Source organism: Globicephala melas, chromosome 15 (genome assembly GCF_963455315.2).
Source record: "Globicephala melas chromosome 15, mGloMel1.2, whole genome shotgun sequence".
Lineage (NCBI taxonomy): Eukaryota > Metazoa > Chordata > Mammalia > Artiodactyla > Delphinidae > Globicephala > Globicephala melas.
This window is the reverse complement of record NC_083328.1, coordinates 70,176,826-70,200,680: the sequence shown is the minus strand read 5'-3', so window position 1 is coordinate 70,200,680 and position 23,855 is coordinate 70,176,826. Positions and strand designations below refer to the sequence as shown.

The 23,855-nt window shown below is 42.4% G+C and overlaps 1 protein-coding gene across 1 annotated transcript in view; it reads right to left on the bottom strand.

The window, feature by feature from the left end:
* The window catches only part of IFT52 (intraflagellar transport 52), a 32,820-nt gene extending 10,029 nt beyond the window's left edge, over nucleotides 1–22,791 (bottom strand). The window contains exons 1-9 of the mRNA XM_060284665.2: nucleotides 22,618–22,791; nucleotides 19,471–19,594; nucleotides 18,711–18,798; nucleotides 14,154–14,283; nucleotides 13,785–13,860; nucleotides 12,652–12,723; nucleotides 8,497–8,623; nucleotides 5,073–5,159; nucleotides 3,702–3,770 (exon numbers count right to left, since the gene is read on the bottom strand). Coding sequence (XP_060140648.1) covers nucleotides 3,702–3,770; nucleotides 5,073–5,159; nucleotides 8,497–8,623; nucleotides 12,652–12,723; nucleotides 13,785–13,860; nucleotides 14,154–14,283; nucleotides 18,711–18,798; nucleotides 19,471–19,589 — 768 coding nt within the window. The 5' untranslated portion in view covers nucleotides 19,590–19,594; nucleotides 22,618–22,791. The remainder of the gene's footprint in view (nucleotides 1–3,701; nucleotides 3,771–5,072; nucleotides 5,160–8,496; nucleotides 8,624–12,651; nucleotides 12,724–13,784; nucleotides 13,861–14,153; nucleotides 14,284–18,710; nucleotides 18,799–19,470; nucleotides 19,595–22,617) is intronic.
* Nucleotides 22,792–23,855: the final 1,064 nt, after the last annotated feature.

Here is a 23,855-nt window from a genome sequence, read left to right as displayed (position 1 = left end):
ATCTCTTAATTTTAGCTGATGATCTTATTTTCTACATCAGTGAGAAAACAGACACAATCATAAAAGAAAGTCCACAAGCTACCATTTCAACATCTATCCTCTCTCCACCCACTAGCATCTGGGCCGTACACTCTGCTTTCTCTCCTGTCCTGTGTTCGAACCACCTGTGACCCCAGCACAGGCAACCCCTCCTTGGACACTAGACCCCAGCCCTTCTCACCTAGCCGAGGACATGCCTGCAGCACTGCTGAGAACCCTTAATGATGACATGTGCTGTCTGTTGGTAACAGTAAAAGACCGGGAAAACCTAAATGACCATCAATAGGAGACTAGTTAAATATACCACAGTACAAATAATGGAAAATTCAGTTTTCAAAAAACAAAACAAAAAACAATCAAAAGAAAGCTCTTTATGAATAAGTACAGAAAAACCTCCAAGACATACTGGTAATTGTGAAAAGCAAGGTGCTAGACAGTGTATATACAAAGCGTACACAGCACCATTTGGGTAAAACAAGGGGGAAGGAGAGCATACACATATGCATATTCATCTCTCTATAAAATCTCTCTGGAAGAACATACAAGAAACTGCTAAGACTGCTGTCACTGGGGAGGGGAACCAAGTGGCTGGGCAAAGACAGAAGGAAGACTGTTCATTGTGTATGCTTTTGAATTCCAAACTATGTGAAGGCATTACCTAGTCGAGCAATAAATTGAAGTTTAAATAAATGCATGCTGGCAACCAGGAGTCTTGTGTATTCCTAATTTCCCTTTGAACTGCATTTAGCCTTGACTTCTAACAAGGCCAACTTGGTGATAGTTTTAAAAACTGGTCTCTGAAGTCACCCACAACATACTGTTCCACATTCTCCAGAGCCAGCACTTGGGGAAACGTGCCTGAGCGTGACGGAAATGAGACGTCAAGACACACAGGCTCACTTTTCCCTATATCCCAAGCGTCGAAAACTCCCCCAATTCTCAAACTTTTTTTTTAGACAAGAAACGGGGGAGAAGCATCAACAAATAAATGCCCTTCCTAGCACTATTTGGCTGTTGTAGAGGCTTCAACCCTCTAATAGGACAGGGATGAAGGTCAGAGCAGTAACAAGGGTGCTGACTATGGCAGAACATACACTCGGGTCACGGCACAGAGTTAAGTATGGGCCCAGCAATCCCAAAGGTCCCGTGGCTGATTCTTAGCTCCGCACAGAAGCCTGCTACAAAATCCTAGTTCAGACAAGTAGCAAGGACTTAGATGTCCAGACAGAAACATAAAAAGAGTGCTCCCCAGGGAGATCAGCTTGGCGCTTTGTGACCACCTAGAGGGGTGGGATAGGGAGGGTGGGAGGGAGACGCAAGAGGGAGGAGATGTGGGGATATATGTATAGCTGATTCACTTTGTTATAAAGCAGAAACTAACACACCACTGTAAAGCAATTATACCCCAATAAAGATGTTAAAATAAATAAATAAATAAAAAGAGTGCTCCCAAGACCACTGGTTTTCATGACTTCCTGGCAGATTTTGAGGTTAAAACTTGTTATGTAAATTCCTTCAGCTCTTTATCAAACTATTATTTTATTAAATATCATTTGAAACTGGGCTATTGTCTGGGTTTGAAACCCATTCCAACATAATAAGATCTGATGTGAAATCACAGGAAGTTTAGATTTTCAGAATTTCTTACTGTACAATGTCACTGGGTCCAGTGTTTTACTTTCCAAAGCCTTACAATACAAAGAATGTTTTTCACCAGGTCTCACAACTGGAAGATATATGAAACTGCACGGTTTTAGAGAAAGGCCTTAACAACACTCCCCTCCTCTGGTTTCTACTGATGCTTCTTCCCTTTGGAACCAGCCCAGTGTCACACGTGGTGGAGTGTGAACAACAGAGCAGTAGAAAAGGCTCAGGCTCCGGAATCAGCCTGAAGTGGGCGTTAAGAATGGCTTGAGCAGGTATTAATCGAAGTGGGAACCTTGAAGAATTTACTTACTTCAGCTTCCTCAGCTAGAAAACAGGAATGACAGAAACTTAGCAGGAGCAAAGTGGCCACACAGGACAGGAGCAGACGCAGCACCTCTTAGTGCTGCTTCCCTAGACCCACGACACTCTAAGTAGGATTGGCGGCTGTCAGAGATGCCGTCCACTCAGAGTTGGGTCCTGTGAGACCTGCAAAGCGAATTCCTGGCTGTACCCCAATTCTTCTGTTTTGGGGGCGAACATCACTTTTCAGGAGAAATTTAAGCAAAATTGCTCCACACTTAATGTTTCCATGTAAGGGAGTATTTTAGACATAGGGCTCTCGTGTTTGCTAACCCTAGTCAGCCCCTGGGTTTCCCAGAGAAGTCAGTCCTCAGCTGAGGGCAGGAGCAGTCAGTGGGCAGCCATTTCTGATGGCCTCTGCCCACCTCCTGCTACCCATCGCCAAGAAATCACTTTCCTGACATTTCAGAGTTTAAGAAACACAGAACTAAAGGAAGAACGAGTAGACTTTGAATTAGGAGACCTGGGTTTGAGTCCCAGCTCTGTAATTGCTTGCTCTTTGGGCATATTACAATCCTGAAGAATTTCAGTTTCCTCATCTGTAAAATGAGAATCAGACCATCTACCTCCCAGGGCTGTGGTGAGGTTTAAACAGGATGATTTATGTGGAAGTATGTGATATACAGTGCTTGGTAGATAATAAATACAAGAGTTTTTTTTTAACGTCTTGATAGATATACAGCCCTTTTTACAGCCTTTAGTTTAACAAGTAAATTTACATCTATTCATTTAGGCCTCACAATTATCCTGTGAGACAAAGAACACAGGTATTAGTGTTCCCAAAACTAATGAGAAAACTAAGATGAAAAAGGTCCGAAATAACCTGCTTAAGGTCCCAGGGCTCATGGTGGAGTGGGACCTAGAATGTAGTTACTGGTTCCTAGTCCAGTGCCGGTCTCACCACTCTGATTTGTCTGATAAGTATTATCATAATGCCCTTAGGATTGTTATTCCTAAAGGCAACAAAATGAGAGTTTAAAACTTAAATTCTGATGATCTTTGTTTCTTCATGAAAAAATTAATTTTTTACCCTTCATATTTTTGAAAGAAGTATTTCTCTAGAGATACTGACTCTGAAAGTTTGGGCCAGAGGGCATACATTAAATTAAATTCCAATTATTACATATACAGAGAGAGGCTCCCACCCCACTGAACTCTACGACGAATTATATAATTCATTGATTTATTATTTTTTTACAACATGGCCTTCGTCTTGCCAAAAAGCATCACTCCTTGGGCTTCCCTGGTGGCGCAGTGGTTGAGAATCTGCCTGCTAATACAGGGGACACAGGTTCGAGCCCTGGTCTGGGAAGATCCCGCATGCCGCGGAGCAACTGGGCCCGTGAGCCACAACTACTGAGCCTGCGCGTCTGGAGCCTGTGCTCCATAACAAGAGAGGCCGCGATTGTGAGAGGCCTGCGCACTGCGATGAAGAGCGGCCCCCGCTTGCCACAACTAGAGAAAGCCCTCGCACAGAAACGAAGACCCAACAGAGCCAAAAATAAATAAATAAATTTAAAAAGCATCACTTCTTGCCATCTGTCTAACAGATAAAGTAAGAGATAGATATTCCTTTGGAACTGTTAGAAGTGGTGCTGAGAAGCTGGACCCATTTTTCATTTCAAAGTTTTTTTTAATGATTCACAACCTCCTACCTCTGGGTCCTCAGCATCAATCTGGTTTAGGTGGATGTCTCCTGTTGTGAGCCACTGGAAAACAACATCCTAAATTAAAAAAAATAAACACAGAATTACCCATTTGGTTATTTGAGAAAGCTGAGGGCAGGACTAGGGAATTAAACCAATCAAGAAAAATGATAAAGGGAAAGAGAATACCCACCAGTGATTTGAAAAAGTGTAGCCACCCTTATCTTGGTGAAATAATATGAAAACTGCAAAGTTTTCCTTACCCTAGTGCCATTTTTATTATTGGAAATTTATCATTTATCTTAGGGCACTCTAACCTTTAATCACCAGCCAGAATTTATTAAAATTTGTTCATTGTTCTGAAACAATCCCTGTGTAATGTGCTGATGACAGTCTGGACTTAAAAAGTACAATATAATAAGATGCCCCCAGAATGTGATAAAGACGCTGGAACTTCGTGTAGATTCTACAGGAACAAGATCTTTTTTTTTTTTTTTGGCCGCAGCTCACAGCTTGTGGGATCTTAGTTCCCCAACCAGGGACTGAAACCAAGCCCTCGGCAGTGAAAGTGCAGAGTCCTAACCACCAGACCGCCAAGGAATTCCCAGAAACGAGATCTTAAATCAATCTCTCAATAAGACAATAATCCTTAAGGCTGAAGGAACTTATTTCATTAATGAGAAAGCTCAGTGGGACCTTCTCCCTCTGGTTGAGTGAGTCACCGGCATCACGCCAACATCCAGCTCTGGCCTGCACCCCGTCACCCTTCACAGGACATGTTTCCTTTGCACTTGCCATGCCTTTCCCTCCTTCCCCGCCTCAATCAGGGACAGTCCTATCATAACCCCTCCTAAATCCCACTGTGCTGGCCAGCCCCTCCCCCCACTGACACCTTCCCTGCCTTCATTCAGGTCCTTGTTCCTTCTCTGCCAGCCTCCTAACTGGCTCCAGATTGCCCTCTCCCTTCCATCTTCTGCATTCACAGATCTGACTATGCCCAAGGCTGCTGGACACTCTACAAGGGCTCCCCGTGGCTTTTCGAAGAAAGTTTGAGTTCCTAGGCTCTATACGGGAGGCCCGGCTTGGGTCTGCTCCTCCCCACTTCTCCAGGGTGGCTCCCAGCCCGGGGTGGTGTGCTTAGAAACACTCGCCACGTCCTTCTGGATTTACTTCTCTGTCTCTCACATTCTCTCTCAGGGTCCTATATACTTTTTTAGAGCAGAGACTATGCCTGAATCATCTTTGTATCCTTAGTGCCTGGTGTATAATGGGTTCTGAATAGCTGGTTTTAAATGACTAGATGAACGCAGCAGTACTTTTTTTTTTTTAATGACAGGAAAATCATACATATTATTCATTAGATAAAAGAGAAGAGCTTACCATGATTTTGCTGTTTTCTTCTTTATCCAAATATTGGTCACTGAACATGTGACATGAGCCAAGCACTGCCAGTTTCCCACCTTGGTTCTGTTGATGACAAAGCAGTGTCAGATATTCAGATCCCAAAATGTACCACGTGCATTTCAGTCCCCAAACACTTATCATTACAACCATGTGAGCAAATGTCTTATACACTAAGAAGTGCCAATCCACATGGGTATTTTAATGGTCTAGAAATGTCAATTATCGTAACACCTATATTCCAACCTGCTTCTCAATTTAGACACTTCTATACCCTTCAATTTGACATTAATAGAAAGCAGTGTGAATTCGTTCGACAGTATTTTCCCATTGTTAGTGAAATTATAAATGAATATCATAATCTTAAAGGAAAAAACAGACAAATCCATAGATAATCTATAAAGATTTAGACATTTATGAATACCAAAAAACAGTATTTAAGATCCAAACAGAAAACTAAGCCACAAGCATGAAAAATTCACAAAAGAAACAACTGGTTAATAATAAAAACTTTAATATTAGTAATTTTAAAAAATCAAAACAAAGTACTTTTTCCTATCAGATTAATAAGAAAAACATGACTATAAACAGTGTTGGTCAGGTTTAGTGAAGTAACTTCTTTGACACAACGTTGCTGAAACTGTCAACAAACGCAACAAAGCAGTATAAAATATACCAAAAACTCTGCACAACTTTATAGTCATAATCACAAAAGATTAGAAACAAATCCAAATGTCCACCCACAGAAATATGGTTAAGAATAATGGAACCTCCCCCAGTTGTTAAATTATATATTAGAAAGGTTTCTCAATAATATGGGAAAATGCTTCTGTCATAACATTAGGCTAAAAAAAAAGTGTACCATCAATTGTACAGCTATTGGAGCTTAAAGCCTGTGAGGCAAGTAAACAAAAATGAGGCACAAGCAAAAGTGGGAGAAAATGATCAAAACGTCAGCCTGGGCTGCCTCAGAGCAGTGCATCTCTGCATTTAAAAAACTTTCTACAATGAGCATATATTATTTTTGTAATGAGAAAACAAACAGTGCAATATTAAAAACACAAAATGAAATCAGATTTTCTAGCAACATCGCATACAGAGAACAGGCACAACTGCAACCACGCTGGGAAAGAATGACACCTAAGCAGAGTTGTTGAGCTACAAATGCACAAATTCTGTAAATAAAACAAAATTTGCAAAATAAACTCTGACCTGTCCCACATTAAAAGCAAATGCTTCAGAGGAAAAATAATACGATTACTATACCATAACCACTGCAAACAGATAGGTTACTGAGAATAGGAAGTGAATTGGGTGGAATTCTATAGAAATAGCAGGGACGTGACTGAATGAACTGGGCTGCGATCTGAATCCCTGTAGGTGAGTAAATACCTACACCTCTACTCACAGTCAGATTTATATTATCTTTTCCTTAGTATACAGTTGACCCTTGAACAACATGGGTTTGAACTGCATGGGCCCACTTACTAGCGCATTTTTTCAATAGTAAAGAGTACTGTACTATGCGATCCGTGGTTGGTTGAATTCTCAGATGCACAACCGCATATACAGAGGACTGACTCTGTAACACACGATTTTCCACTGTGCAGAGGGCTGGCACCTCAAACCCCTGCACTGCTCAAGAGTCAACTGTACTTTCTTTTCCCTACCTCATTTATTTCAAATAGATTATGCATCATCCTTTAATCCTTTTATTCTGTCCTGACTGATTCTACCATTGTCTTCAGCTTCCTTTTCCAGCATCTGTCTATACTTTGTTCCAATTAAATAAGAGTATGTCTACTCAAGGACCAATTTGCTCCTTCAATGTTAATGAGTCTATCCCAGTAAACCAAAGACCTAGAAAGGACCATGATAAGCTCAAGGAAGGCAATGGCCCTGGGCAAGGAGGCAGAACGCCCCGGTGCTAGCCTGGCGCTGCTATGGGTTCCCGATGGAGCCTCTCCCTGGGATCACTGCTTCATCTCACCAACAAGAGTGACAGGCAACAAGCTCTCTGAAAGATTGTGTTTATAAGGCAGGACTGAAAGCCTATCGGGAGGAGAAAATGGGCTTTAAATAGCTAGGCAATGAGCACATGATAATCTCATGCATTCTAGAAGAATCACCACACTTAGCACAGAATTCTGTACCCAACAGATGCTCCATAAAAATCCACTGCTTAAGCCAGGTAAAATCTCTGTGCACAGTTAGAAAATCAAATAATTATAACAGTTCTAGTATTATACTACCAGAGGCCCCTTAAGATGGTGTCTCATTACTTTTGTGCCTATAAACAGACATTTAATGTAAACAGTTATTTCCATGTCTTGAATCATTTAACAACATGTTAATTTGGTTTTTTTTGGCCGTGCCGTGGGGCATGCGGGATCTTAGTTCCCGGACTAAGTTCTGTGTGTTCTTAGTTCTGTGTGTGGAAGCACAGAGTCTTAATCACTAGACCACCAGGGAAGTCCAATAACAGTTTAATTTTAAAACAGTATTTCCTGCTGTTTAGAAGAGACTAACTACCATTAATAGCTATACCAATTTTGTCTACATATCATCTTTCAAACACAGTGTAGACATTTATTTACTTCCTAATAAAAATGACGTCAGAGCTTTTAAATATAAGAGGGAAAAGTAATACTTAGGTCCCACAAAGAAAAACAGAATCATGTGTAGCTAGAGACATGCAAGTCTCTGGAGAAAAACTGAGAGGTCAGCTGGTGAATTCCAAGTCTTGGTAGACAGATGAAGGTGAATTCAGCAAACATGAATTAAAAGGCAGTGGATATGTGGGGTGATAATGAGGACGGCTGTGTCCTCTGGGACCACCTGTTCCCACATTTTGTGGGGTTTCCAGGATGAGAATTGAACAACTAGTCTTCTGGTATGTTTTCCTGGGACACACTAAAATACCAGCAGCACAATTCTGCGCACTGTGGTATAGGCTGCTAACTCAACCTTTCTCTGAATGGATTCTCTTATACTGAGGGTGAGAGCTGGTAGTCAGAGACAGTTATACTACAGTGGCCTCATGCTACAGTGGAAAGGCTTTGGATCTAGAATAAGAGCTAGGTATAGTCTTGATTCCATCAATGACTGGACAATCCACTGTTTCCCCATAAGTAAAAGGTAGTTCATTGAAATCCTACTTCACAGGACTATTGTGAAGACCAATGAGAAAATATGGGAGTTCCCTGGTGGTCCAGTGGCTAGGACTCCAAGCTTCCACTGCAGGGGGCATGAGTTCAATCCCTGGTCAGGGAACTAAGATCCCACATAGTGGCGCAGCCAAAAAAAAAAGAGAAAATATATGAAACCCCACGGAAACTAAAGTAGTTCTTCCTATTTCAGTAATAAAAATTACACATCCACCCTTATCTAAGAAAGGCTGTACCTTCGAGTGATAGAAAGCCAGGATGGGTCTGTTAAGTGGGAAACAGACAGAGCCTGTGGACAGAACAGCCACTGCTGGTTTCATGACACTCAATGTGGCACCAAAAGGATAGACAAAGGTGAGAGCCCTGAAAGAAATAAAGAAATATTCAAGGTTTTTTTTTAATGAATAAAAATTTTTTGAAGGTAATCTCAGTGTTTCTTGAGCAAGTCACAAACAAACAAAATACTCTATAAGCTTTGGTTTGTTAACTTAAAATTAGTATCACTCTAGCTACAGGTTTAATAAAGCATTTTAAGAAATGTGAGTATAAATTAACAATTTACAATCGTACGTGTAAATGACTGTAACTGGAAGAAATAAAGTAGCCCAACGGAGGAAGAGGAAGAAGAGGGGGCCTCATCTAAGAACTGAACCAGAGCCATACATGAGCCTGCTCTGTGTAACAATGTCTTAGATGTAAATACTTTCCTCTCCCTTATAAATTTGACTGATGTTATCTCTAAGAATGAGTATCTGTCATCAGAAGGGTATGCTACCTGTTGAGTGCTTATATCAATAGAGGCATATATTTATCCCACACTGGACACTTTTACACAGACCTGCTTTGGAGTCCCTCCTCTACTCTCCACTGTCCTAGCAAAGACTGCGAGTGTCTTGAGTGAATCAGTACTTGGGGCAATGTACTCCTAGAAAGGGTGTGGGATGGAGGGGATAAGGGTGGGGTGCAGACCTAGAGGAGGTCAACCCCTGCAGGAGGGGCTAGGGTTTTAGTGAAAGAAAAATGGAGCTCTGCAAAGGTATTTGTTTGAAGGAAGTGTCCTCAGAAAGGAAAGAAACGAGAATCTTAAAACCAAAGCATACAACTGGAAACCGGGGCAGGAGGGGAGGGGGAATGGGCAGAGGGAATACCCATGAAGAGTTCCTTATGAAGATTTTAATTTTCCTTTCTCTTAGACCATTCTTTTTAGCTTAAGTTTTAAATTATTTCCTTCCAGTGTTAGTTTTCCCCATCCCTTCAGTAAAGTCTCACCTACTGCTATGACTTCTGTGTCTCACCGTGGTTGAGAAGTGGTACCTGCCCCATGTTCCCCATTCTCCTCCTTCCGCCCCTACCCCAGTAGTATCCCAGTAAGGGGGGTGCAGCCCATGATTTCCAGGACAAGAACAGAAAAAAATGAGCAGTTGCCAAGGAGGAAGAAAACATAAGTGGGAGAAACAGTTCTGTGGGTGTCAGGGCACATTCTTCCCCACACCTTCCCCAAACGCACTCAAGGGAGATCATTCTTAAGGAGGAAGGTAGAATGATTATATGACAGAAATTGTCAAGCTATTATTTACACTCCTCTATTTCTTTTATTATTACTAAGAAATCAATCAGACTGACATTTTGGTAAGACTTTAAGCATAAGGTTAAACACCCACCCCCAAAACAAATACAGGAGTTTTTCTAACCAAGTGTGAATGAGTAAGATTAGCTGGGAGAGTATACTCCTGGAAGAGGGAGCAGATATGTGAAGGCCCTAAGGTGAGACAGAGCTTGGCATACTTAAGGAATCAGAACAAAGTCAGTGCGGCTACGGCTGAGTAGGAGAAGGAAAAAGGGACATGATAAAAAATGGGGCTAAATGAGAGCTTGAGACTCCATTAGGTCAAGATATTTCAAAGCACAAAGCAGGACTGCTTATCCCACCTCAAAGCCTCCCAAGACACTGTGCTGCTTCCGGGATGACCCAGGAAATTAACAACCTGCCATCTGCCCTTCACGACAACTACTGAGAAGTAATGATGGTCACTTCACAGGTAAGGTACAATGCCCTCTATCTTACAGAGCACTTCCACACGTACTGCCACACTGGAGTTTCCCAAGAACTTTGTAAGATTAATACTGTCCCCATTACACAGATATGGCAACTGAAGCTAAGAGTTACTTTGCCCTGGGTCACGCTGCAAGTAAGGCATGAAGTCAGGAACTTCTAAATCCTTCTAACTCCAAGTCCACAGTTCTTTCACTTATTCACCAAGAATCAGATTGTGATTCTTGAATGTCAAAAATGTCAACTTATGATATATGTTGCTATACATTTTCCTCTTTATGACTTTACCTTGGTTTCATACTAAGAAAGGTCTTTTGTACTCTAAGATTACAAAACATTCACCTATAGTTTCTTTTAGTGCTTTTTATGGTTTCATTTTTAATATTTAAAGATTTAATCCATCTGAAATATATTTTGGGGCGTGGCATGAAAATGGAAATGTTTTTCCAAATGATTAGCCAAAATTATACCAGGGCTTCCCTGGTGGCGCAGTGGTTGAGAGTCCGCCTGCCAATGCAGGGGACATGGGTTCGTGCCCCGGTCCGGGAAGATCCCACATGCCGCAGAGCGGCTGGGCCCATGAGCCATGGCCACTGAGCCTGCGCGTCTGGAGCCTGTGCTCCACAACGGGAGAGGCCACACAGTGAGAGGCCCGCGTACCGCAAAAAAAAAAAAAAAAAAAAAATTATACCATTCATTCCCCAATAATTTGAAATGTCACTTTAACTATAAACTAATAACCCCTACCTTCCACATATTTTGGATCTGATTCTAATTTTTTAATTTATTTTTCACTATTTCTATATTAGTATCACATTATTCTAACTACTAGAGCTTTGTAATATGCTTTAATTATATAAAAACATTCAACTTCTATGGGGCAAAATACCCCAAAGTAAAAAGGTAAACTGGGAAAAACATTTGCAACCCATGGAGGTCTTATAATTGAATAAGAAAAGACAAACTATTAATAGAAAAACAGGCAAAAAAGCAGTGAGCAGGAATTCACAGAATAAATACAATCAGCCAGTAGACTTTAAAAGCCATCCCATTCATAATAATCAAAGAATTGGGGCTTCCCTGGTGGCGCAGTGGTTAAGAATCCGCCTGCCAACGCAGGGGACATGGGTTCGAGCCCTGGCCCAGGAAGATCCCACATACCGCGGAGCAACTAATCCCGTTCACCACAACTACTGAGCCTGCGCTCTAGAGCCCACGTGCCTAGAGGCTGTGCTCCCAACAAGAGAAGCCACCGCAATGAGAAGCCCGCGCACCGCAACGGAGAGTAGCCCCCGCTCTCCGCAACTAGAGAAAGCCCATGAACAGCAACGAAGACCCAACGCAGCCAAAAATAAAATAAATAAAAATAAAAAAACTTATTAAAGAAAAGAAAAAAGAATTGCAAGTTAAAATAAAGTGGTATCATTTTCAACAGAATATTCCATGCTGGCAAGAGAGGGAAAAGGGGCCTGTTCACAGGGACTGTAAATGTTACAAAAGCCTGGAGGGTGACTTGGCAATGCATCGCATTTGGCAATGCTAAGAATCTGGCCTACTAAGATATTAGCATTAAGTGCACAAATTGTACATACAAAGACATTTACTTTGTGCTTTGTTATTTATGATAATATAAAACTGTTTATAATAACAGTAAGGAAAAGAAGTTAAGAGTACAGGCCCTAGAGCAGACTGCCTAGGTTTGAAACTCAGTTCTGACACTTACTAGTCAAGTGAGCTTGGGCAATTAAACTGTTATCTTGTCAACAACCTTATAGGTTGTTGTGAGGATTAAATGAGGTAATAATACATGCCTGTGACACAGAAAGTGCTCAATGAATGTTAGGTGGTATTATTAAACCAAAATACTATAAACTACCTAAATGTTCAATAATAGGAGATTGAGTAGATTAGGATACATCCAGTTTAATCCAGTCATAAAAAGGATAAAGTACCTAACTCTATTTTTATATATGAAAAAAAATTTAAAAATCTGAATACCTTTTTTTTTTTTTTTTGGCCACACAGTGCGGCATGCAGGATCTTAGTTCCCTGACCAGGGACTGAACCCATGCCCCCTGCAGTGGAAGCACGGAGTCCTAACCGCTGGACCGCCAGAGAATTCCCGAAAAAAATCTAAATACTGTTAAGAAGGATTATCTTTGGGGAGAGGGGCATGGATTTACGCCGGAGGACTTCTATTTTCTTCCTTTTGAACTGATCAATCTGGTTTTTGGTGAGAATTACTTTTGTAATCAGAAATGAAAATGCTTCGCTTTGAAAAAGAAAACTCTTCAAATGGCAAATACATCCTCTTCAGGTGGCCTCAGAAAACACTCACTGGGCATTGTTTCCACTGCTCTCCTCTTCAATGATTCCAGGCACTGCCTTCCCTGCAGCTCGGCTAATTTCCCTTGAAGAAAAAAATTAAAATCTAGTAAACAAAAAATTTTAGGAATTTCACAATCCATTCATTAATAGTAACTATGAATTAGATACAAGTATTGTGCAGACTTGTTCAAAATACCATTCTTAAAAATCAAATAAAGGTACTCCTACACACCTACAGCTCTACTGGGAAGCCTGCAAAAGTGAACATGAAAATATAAGAATCAGTTCCTCTTTCTTGAGTCCTGAGGGAAAGGTCCGTATATGTACTAGACCCGCATTCTAGTCCTGTGTCCTAGACTCTCTATCTTCAGACCGAGCAGAGTACCTGGCAAGTTCAAGTGTGGAATGAATCATTTGGAATATAGGGAAAAGCTCCCAGAAGGCCCCTGTTGTTGCCCCCTCATGCATTCATTTCTCACTTTCTCAAAGCTCTTAATTTATGTTTTAGGATCCAATGGATGAGAAAAAACTGACTTCATCCTAGGTTCCAGGGGTGGAAAATATGACATAACTGTGCCACCAGGGCATTCTATGCCTTCTGTCACAGCAAACCCCAGGTCTACTATTGCTGGGAATGCTGGGACCAAGGCATATGCTCTTGCCCTAAATGGTGTGGCATGAGGATACAAATTTGGGAACTGTTAAAACTAGTCAGCTCCCCCACAACAGGAGAGCAGAGCCAAGAGAACTGCAGAGAAATGGAACTGGAGCCCTGATGACCTTATGAATATTATAGTCAATCCATACCCAAAGCCTGCCCTAGTTCTCGACTTTTCAATGACATGAATCAATAAAGTCTCTGTATTGTTTAATCCCATCCAAATAGGGTTTTCTTTACTTGCAACTGAATATATTCTGATCGTCAAAAAGGTGATGTGGAGTAAGGTTTCAAAAGATGGGAGGAATGCAATTTGATGGATGAGAAGTAATATAATAAAATAAACTATGATATAATAAAATTTTTAGAAAAGGCAAGAAAGGAAAAAGGGCCAGAGAAAAGAATGTGTGAGAGGGAGAAGGGAAGAGTCATGTAGGAAAGGGGAGAGTCATTGGCAAAGTCATTTCTGTTTTCAATATGCTTACCTATTCAAGACTCCATTGGAAACTAGAGCTTCTTTAGGATGGAAATACTTATAATATACATTTCTAACCACAGCATCTTTAAGGGAAAAAGAGAGGAAGGCGTTTCTTAGATTAGAAGTAAGTTTGATATTATAGACACATACAAATTTTGACCTGAAAGGAATCCTGGAACTATATTCCAATCTCTCTCATTTTATAAATGGAAGAAACCTAGCACTAGAAAATTCAGACTGCCGGTGAGGCCAGAATCCTGGACCATGCACCCTCACAGCCCAGGGCTTTTTCCATTGTACTGTTAGTCCCAGAGGACTATGATATAAATAATAAACAGGAAATTACTGCCTCTATTAAAACAACAATAATAATTACCGTTATTAACCATGATTCCATATTCTTCTAGGAGAAAGTTAATGTTGGTGTCAAATCTGGATTCCCCACCCTCTCCTAGCATTACAAGGATATCTCCACCGCCATCAAGGTACTTCTTCAGGACTTCAAACTACACAAAGAAAAAGAAACAATCTATGAATATACCTTGAAGACTTTTATCCAAACTACTATGAATAAGACCTTAACTAGGGACTTCCCTGGTGGCAGAGTGGTTAAGAATCCGCCTGCCAATGCAGGGGACACGGGTTCGAGCCCTGGTCCGAGAAGATCCCACATGCCATGGAGCAACTAAGCCCATGAGCCACAACTACTGAGCCCGCACGCCACAACTACTGAAGCCCATGTGCCCTAGAGCCCGTGCTCTGCAACAAGAGAAGCCACTGCAATGAGAAGCCTGTGCACCACAATGAAGAGCAGCCCCCGCCTGCTGCAACTAGAGAAAGCTTGCACGCAGCAACGAAGACCCAACACAGCCAAAAAAAAAAAAGGCCTTAACTAGATGAAAAAGAAACAACTTCAAATCTATAAAGGCACTTAAATGTAAATCTATATCAAGATAATATAAAATTTACTCTCTGTGTAGGATTTCCACACTTGTCTTTAGTATAAAGCTCCAAAATACTCAAACTGAAATGACATTTTCCAAGTTGACTATCTGGACAGCAAACTAAAAGTGGAAAACTATTAGCTAAAGGAAGCTCACAGGTCTCCACCAATCAGCAGCATCCCTGGTCTTTACCCACTAGATGCTAGTTGTACCTACCCTCTCCGGACAATCAAAAATGTCTCCAGATGTTGCCAAATGTCCCCTGGGGTTGGGGGACGGGGTGTGGAGTGAGCAAAGCCATCCCTGTTTGAAAACTACTGATAGAGATCATACCTTTTCCTCACTGCCAGCCAAGGATATCAGGATAAAGGCATTTCATACCATCTCTCAGGGACAAATTCTGTTCAAGTCACTGACTGATCAAACCACATAAGAAAGGCATGCTGTCTACCTATCTCTTGGAAAGCTCTCTTGCTTTCACAAAGCTGGGGAGAGAAGAAAATCTAGGGCTGATTTTGTTGACCTAGCCTAAGAACACCTGGGGTGGGCGGTCTAGACCAACAGTCTCTCAACTTTCTTCAAGCACCCCATCAGGAAAAAATTTGAATGTGCGCTCCAATATGTATAGAAAGTATGTATATTTATATCATTACAAAATACTCTCCCCAGGGAATTCCCTGGCAGTCCAGTGGTTAGGACTCTGTGCTTTCACTGCCGAGGGCCCGGGTTTAATCCCTGGTTGGGGAACTAAGATCTTGCAAGCCGCGCGGCGTGGCCAAAAACAAAACAAAAACTCCCCAAAAGGACATTTTTAAGGATGATAAAGATATGAATAATTTCCTCCTGGCACCCCAGTGGTTCATCACACACATCCCACTTGGGAAACCACTGTCCCAAAGCAGCTCTGCTACAGCACGGCCCTCTTCCTCTTGCACACAACCTGGATTTGCTTCTCTCCCCCAATCCCCTAAATATAGAAAATACAGTGCAACAGTTAACATCGCCAAGATGGCTTGCTCCCAAATGAGACAAAACTTCACTGATTCTGGACTCCACACAACAGGCTGTCCCATTCACGGGGATTCTGTATACTCAGATTTACATTTAGCCTTTGTTTCAAAATGGCAAATGTAAAGAAGTGTTCTAACTGTATGTAAGTTCAAGGATTAACATACTAAAACATACATATTCTTCTAGAGTATGTATGCCCATACATTTACAATTTGAAATTCATATTTTTTTAATAAATCATCTCCCTTTAATATAGTTAGAGCATCAACTTTTTTTTTAAATGGTGATGAGTTATATTATCTACGCTTTTCAATTCAGTATGATAAAGGGGCATTTGTAATAAGGTGGCCCTTGATCTGACAGGGTTGGGAAGCATGGCGTGGGCTGCTGGAGATAACTGAATACCACCACTAAGCGAGTGTGATGAGCCAGTGGAGGTGAGGTGGGAAACAGGGGAAGACTGTGAATTCAGCCTCGCCTCTAGCTTGATTCTTGCATCTAATGTCAGACATATGATGTCTGTTCTGTCACAGAAGTTTCTGGAGGACAACATCAAAGAGGGATCACATAGTGCTTGAGGTGTGAACTGAACCTTTACAAGTCCTCAGAGACCAGCAACGATGACCAGGAAAGCGGTGATCTCTGCCCTGGATGAAGACCTCTGCTGACCACTACAATCAGCCCAGTGGAAGCATAAAAACACAACAGGATGTTGGTTCTTAGGCAGAAGCTAAACGCTTTTCTCCCTTTCCTTCCCGCCTCACTCCAACTCTAAAGAGAAAACATGGTGCCAGGGGCTGGTCTGGTCTGGTGACAGAACATTAGGCTAAAGTTCCAAAGAACAAAATCTGCCGCTCCAGGGACCCTTGTCTTTTGGAAGCCACTGCTTCCCATCCCTGAAAGCCTGAAAAAAGGTTTGGCCTGGCGCTCATCTCCTCTTGGAAGAAGGCCCAGGCATGGGTCTCTGGCCCTCTCTGGATGCCCCGGCTTTCCTGAGGCTGCTTGCTCCTTGGCCCAGACGGGGACACCTCTCTTTCCTCCCTAGCTGGAGAAGGGAGGTGGAAGAGAAACTATCAGAGTGTGGGACCAAAGCCCAACAGTATTCCTTTGCAGGCCACTGCCCGCTGTGTGTACTTTCCGAGGGGTCTCATGGGGTAGGAGTGGCTGGTCACCTCCACATTCCCAATGATAATCCCTGCTCCTCCTCTCAGTTAACCTGATTAAATAGTTATGTCTCCCTCCATGCCCCTCCCAGATGAGAGGGCGGCCTTGCAGTCAGGTTGAGAAAAAAAAGGACGACAGGGGCTTCCCTGGTGGCGCAGTGGTTGAGAATCTGCCTGCTAATGCAGGGGACATGGGTTCGAGCCCTGGTCTGGGAAGATCCCGCATGCCGCGGAGCAACTAGGCCTGTGAGCCGCAACTACTGAGCCTGGGCGTCTGGAGCCTGTGCTCCGCAACAAGAGAGGCCGCGATAGTGAGAGGCCCGCGGACCGCAATGAAGAGTGGCCCCCGCTTGCCACAACTAGAGAAAGCCCTCGCACAGAAATGAAGACCCAACGCAGCAAAAATAAATTAATTAATTAATAAACTCCTACCCCCAATATCTAAAAAAAAAAGGACAACAGGAATGCTCCCCTGTGGACCCCTCCCCGTGGCCTCACCCAAAGTAAGAGAAGGAGACCTTGGACACCTAAGTCTAAGGACCACACCGGCCCCGCCCTGCCTCTACTCCCTCCCTCCTCCCCACAACCCTCCCTGAACACCAAGCACTTCCAAGTCTCTGTGAGAAAGGCTCTTGCTATGTTCTGGGTTTTTTGCTTTTTTAACTGTGGTAAAATATACATAATATACAATCTCCCCTCTTAACTACTTTTAAGTGTACAGTTCAGTAAAGTTAAATACATTCAAAATGTTGTACAAACAATCTACAGAACTCTTCACCTTGCAAAACAAAACCTTCATACCCATTACAAAATAACTCCGTCTCCCTCCTCCCTCTAGGTCCTGGCAACTACCACTTCAACTTTCTATGAATTTGATTACTCTAGGTACACCATATGAATGGTACCATACAGCGTTTGCCCTTTTGTAACTGGCTTATTTCACTTAGCATAATGTCCTCAAGATTCATGCATGTCGCGGCAAGTACCGGAACTGCCTTCTTTCTTAAGACTGAGTAATAATTCATTGATGTATTGATCCCATTTTATTTACCATCTGTTGGTGGACACCTGCGTTGCTTCCACCTTTTGGCTACTGTGAATAATGCTGTGATGAACATGGGTGTACAAACACCTCTTTGAGACGCTGCTTTCCATTCTTTTGAATATATATATCCAGAAGTGGGATTGCTGGATCATATAATTCTATTATTAATTTTTTGAGGAACCGCCATACTGTTTTCCATAGTGGCTGCACCATTTTACCTTTCCACCAATAGTGCACAAGGGTTCCCATTTCTCCACATCTTTGTCAATACTTGTTATTTATTTATTATTATTTTTGTGGTACACGGGCCTCTCACTGTTGTGGTCTCTTCCGTTGCGGAGCCGCTCCGCAGCATGTGGGATCTTCCCGGACCGGGGCACAAACCCGTGTCCCCTGCATCGGCAGGCGGACTCTCAGCCACTGTGCCATCAGGGAAGCCCAACACTTGTTATTTTTGTTTGGGTTTTACACTTAACGATTCTTTGTCCATGAAACAGAATAAAAAACAGCTTAATTTTAAATGGAATTTTCCTATTTTTAAAGCAAAAACATGGCAAAGAAGTATGGTTAATATTGAGTTAGCCTGCACTATGTGTCTGGCACTTATCATGCATTAACTCAGTTAATCATCACAACAACTCTATGATGAAGAAAGAGACGAAGTGACCACCTTAAGGCAGTCAAGTGGTGAAGAGGGATTTAAGCCCGGGATTTCAGAGCCCATGCTCCTAACTATCTCACTACATTTCTTCTTTATGGATATTTCTTACCTCAGCTGCAGTAAATTTTTCCCTTGGCCCCGCTGTAATCCACAGCTTCACCCCAGTTAGCTTCTCAGATGTAATTTCATCTTTTAAGCTAGAAATACGATTTTAAAAGCAAGTGTTAGATCCATTATTTAAACCAATTTATGAGCTATTTTAGCATCTAGACTGTATGGAATCAGAGGCTACAGAGGCACAGAAATGAAGGGATTTAGAGGTACCTGGTCCAGCCTCTCTCCCAAAGTGACAATCCCCTCTAATAGGTCTGCCCCAGTCATCAGCCTGTGCTCAAGCACTACCTATAAGCCAAGGTGTCCAAATTAAACCACACTAGAGCATAAAGAAGTCCTCCAACTACTAATTCAATCAGCTCTATCATTAGCTTGTATGATTACACATCCTTTACCCATTAAGAAAAACCACACACACATACACACACACACACAGATACTTTCATTTTTCCTTTCCCTAAACTAAAGTACTGACCCAAGTTAAAATATGGGGAAAGCCTCTAACCTCTTAAAAACTTGCATATGTATAACTGGAATAATTACTTGATTTGTGATTTGGGGGGACCACTTAGTAATATGCTAATTGCCAAGTTTTGAAAGATATGTTTTAATAATCATTTATTTTTTTCTGAACGACCTTTAAATGGAATTCCTCCCACCTAAACAATCTATTTTACATAAGAAAATAAAGACTTTTCAGTGTTATAAGCAGGCTGTTATTATCACTTAGAAGGGAAAACAATTCACTCGGTCACCTCTGAATCTTCCAATTACTCCGAAGTCTTTTCTGCATGGATTTATAGCCATTGCTGGTGGTAAATACTTCCTTTTTGTATGCATTGAAAAGAATGGTGCTCCGAAGCTCTTTCTCCATGGTCACTTTATGGAAAAAAGAAGGGATCAGAGAAAAGGGAAACAATAAACAATATTCCAAAAGAAAGACCCTAAAAGGAACCAATAGTCTACTTCTTATAATTCATTAAGAAAAGGTGGGCTTCCCTGGTGGCACAGTGGTTAAGAATCCGCCTGCCAACGCAGGGAACACGGGTTCAAGCCCTGGTCTGGGAAGATCCCACAGATCTTCCCAGTTGTGCACTAAGCCTGTGCACCACAACTACTGAGCCTGTGCTCTAGAGCCTGCGAGCCACAACTACTGAAGCGCACGCGCCTAGAGCCCGTGCTCCACAAAAAGAGAAGCCACCGCAATGAGAAACCGGCGCACCGCAATGAAGAGTAGCCCCTACTTGCCGCAACTAGAGGAAGCCCGCGCGCAGCAACGAAGACCCAACGGAGCCAAAAATTAAACAAACAAATTAATTAATTAAATAAATCTATTTTTAAAAAAGGTACACAGCTGCAACTTAGCTACAATTTCCCTACAATTCAAAGGCTGAAATCATGGCTGCAGAAACCCAAGGCAAACCCTGGGCTTCCCATCAGCCCACTTCCATGGCCCTGCCCTGCCATCACACTACAGTGTGGGGAACCATGTTTCCAACCTGATTCCTCACTGCTAACTATTGTTAAGTGTGGGGTATAGTTTTCTAAATTCTCTTTATACATATGGTAACTTAGTTTTATTTACTAAATAGGACCATATGCACTATTCTGCAACACACTTTTTTCACCTAACCTGTATCTTTCACATCTTTCCATGTCACTATATATGGATCTACCACTTTTTTTTTAACTGCTGCACAGCATTCCATTTTGTGGATGTACTGAAATTTATGTAACCACTCATATACTGATTGACATGTTTTTTCCCCAAAATTTTTGCTAGTAAAAGAATACTACAAACATCATCTTTGAACATGATGTTTTTGTGCACTTTGCATATCTATAGAATAAATTCCTACCTGTTGAATAGCTAAGTAAATTATTTCCAAATTGCCCTCCAAAATATTGTACTAATTTTTACTTCCACTAACGCTAATATATTTGTTTCCACACAATCTTATTTTTAATTTTTTTAATCTTTGCTAATAAGACAGGCAAAAAAAAAATCCTTATTATTTTAATTTGCACTTTGAAATTAGTAAGATGGCCATCTTTCACTGTTTATATTGGCCACTTGTATTTCTTCTGATTTTCTTGTTCATATACTCTGCTATTGGGTTTAAAATTTTTCTAATTGATCATTAAATAAAGACTTCCATAAGTTTATTTGTCTTTAGACTTAGCTGCTGGTAGTTTTTTTGGTTTAGTTTGCTTGAATTTTGCAGGCCACACAGAAAGTTTAAAATTTTATAGAGTCAAAAGCATTAATCTTTTCCTTTCTGGCTTCTGGATTGCATGACATATTTAGAAGGGTTTTTATTTTTTAATTTATTTATTTATTTATTTATTTTTGGCTGCGTTGGGCCTTCGTTGCTGCACGCGGGCTTCCTCTAGCTGCGGCAAATGGGGGCTACTCTTCGTTGCAGTGCGCCAGCTTCTCATTGCGGTGGCTTCTCTTGTTGCAGAGCACGGGCTCTAGGTGCATGGGCTTCACTAGTTGCAGCACATGAGCTCAGTAATTGTGGCGCACGGGCTTAGTTGCTCCATGGCATGTGGGATCTTCCCGGACCAGGGCTTGAACCTGTATCCCCTGCATTGGCAGGCAGGTTCTTAACCACTGAGCCACCAGGGAAGCCCTTTAGAAGAGTTTTTACCATGCTAAGATTATAAATACATCCAACAATGCTTTCTCCTAGTACTTTTATGATGTCAAAATTTTTAAGACTTAAATTTTAGTCCATTTGGACTTTATTTTGATGCTTTAATTTTGTTATTGTTTTAATTACTAGCAAGCTGCCTGACACCAATCCATCCCTTCTATGCTAATTTAAAATACCACCTTGCCTATATAATAAATCCCTAAAAACTGAATTTTATCATGAATTCTATATATTCTATCTGCCTGTAAGATCCTGCCCAGTTCCATACTATTTTATTTTATTTTATTTATTTATTTTGTTGTTGTTGTTTTGGGTTTTTTTTTTTTTTTGCAGTATGCGTGCCTCTCACTGTTGTGGCCTCTCCCATTGCAGAGCACAGGCTCCGGACGCGCAGGCTCAGCGGCCATGGCTCACAGGCCCAGCCACTCCGCGGCATGTGGGATCTTCCCGGACTGGGGCACGAACCTGTGTCCCCTGCATCAGCAGGCGGACTCTCAACCACTGTGCCACCAGGGAAGCCCCATACTATTTTAATTACTACAGGTTTATAATATGTATGTTATAATACTTGGTGGTGCTGATACGAGCTAATCTCTCTTATTACTCTTAAGTTTTAGAATTTTTCTCGTTAGTCCCACATATTTATTTTTTAGGCTGAACTTTAAAATCATTTTGTCACTTAAAAAAAAAAAAATCCCCCCATGATCCCACCACAGCTATCTTTTCATGTTCCATTCCATCCATGCCTATGCTTATTTTCACAGTGTGTACATACAACATTGTATTCTGCCTTCTGATTAGATTAGTGGTTGCGTGGTTATGCCATAATAAACTCAATCTTCATGAGCATCTTTTCAATTTTTTGCCATCGTAGATCCTACTGAAATGTACATATTTCTGCTTCTGCCATTAATTATTTTTGCCATAGGACAGATTCCTAAGAGCAGGATTCCTAGAAAAAGGGGATGGAACTAGGATGTCACATTATGGTTTCTTGTCCAATGCTCTTTCATACTGAGCAGGATGACTAAACATCTCCCAGCCGAAGGCGAGTTAGATTCGAGCCCAGTCTGAGGTCTGGGATCTGGGCCTATATCTGCGCCCCCCCCCCCCACTTTTACTTTACCCTAGCGGACCTCGATTTTCTCTAAGACGGGCCCAGCGGCCTCGAGGACAGTCCGGCGAGGCCCTCGCCAATTCCCAACACCTCGGCCGGCCCACCACGGTCGGAGTCCGTCTTACCTGAGGCCCAGTGACCACCATCTTCACCTGACGCCGCCCAGCATCCCGCGGCCAGGTATCCAAGGCCGCTTAGCAACTGCGCAGGTGAAGCTGCGCGTTGGAAGGGCGTGGACCCGAGCGTGGAACTACCTCCGGAGCGACGTGATGACGACAGGACGGAAGAGGCCGATTTACCTAGCTAGCGAGCAGAGAGAAGTATGGGTGGGGGCAGGGGGCGGGACTAATGTGGGACTGTACCATTATTTTAGATGAGGGGTAAATCCAAATAGAATGTGGATTAACTTTAGGCCAAAGATAAACTCATTTCATTTTCTCCTTTAATACCCAGTCTCATTAAAGCCTGATAAAAATGATAGGCACAAGGGCCCAAACTTCGTCCCACCCTAAGGGAGGAGACTAGTGGAGGCTTCCGACGGAGCTTGCGGAAGGCCCAGCCTTGATCCCAAGGGCGCAGGCGCAGAGCGGTGGCCCGATGCGGGGCGGGGCTTTGCGGCTGAGGCTGCGGCTGCGGTTGTGGGTCGCTGTCGCCCTTTTTAAAACGCGGGACTCGAGGCACTGCGCGCGTTATAGGAGGGTTTCAGCGCCCTGGGAGGCCGGGGAGGTCCTCCAGGAGGAGGGTGGGCAGGTGTAGTGGTGAGGATGGGAATATGAGATAATTCTTTCTGTTTGATTAGCCCCGCATCTCTGAGCGCAACAGTGCCACGCCCAGGTGAACCAGCCTCTGGGCATCCCCTGGCGGCGAGTTAGACCTGACCAGATTCTACCAAAAAATAAAAATATAAACTGTTTTAAGGGAGCTGTGAGAGGCCGAAGCTGGGCAGACAGGGGTCCCCGTTGAGCAGAAAAGTGAGAGAAGAATGGTTCATTAAGGCAAGGGTCGGGGAAGGGCATTTGGGCAGAAGGAACTGCTTATGCGGAAGAGCCATCGCCAAGTATGGTTTGCCCTGTTGTCGCCGTGAAAATGAGAAACAAGACGCCGATAACCACAAACAGGCAACCCTTCTCCCCAGGGGAGGGCTCAGTGCCTGCCCTGAGGGAGCGTGGACGTGTGTGCAATGCAGCTGTCTCGCTGGCTCAAACCGATGTGAGCAGAGACTGTAGAATTTTTGTTACAGTCTTCATTGGGTACAGAGTAGTCGGAGTTTTAGGGTCTTAAAACACACACACACACACACACTACTCCTGTTGCTTTTTCACAACTACTGTGACTGCAAAGTTAAAAAGTGAAGAAGAGAGTG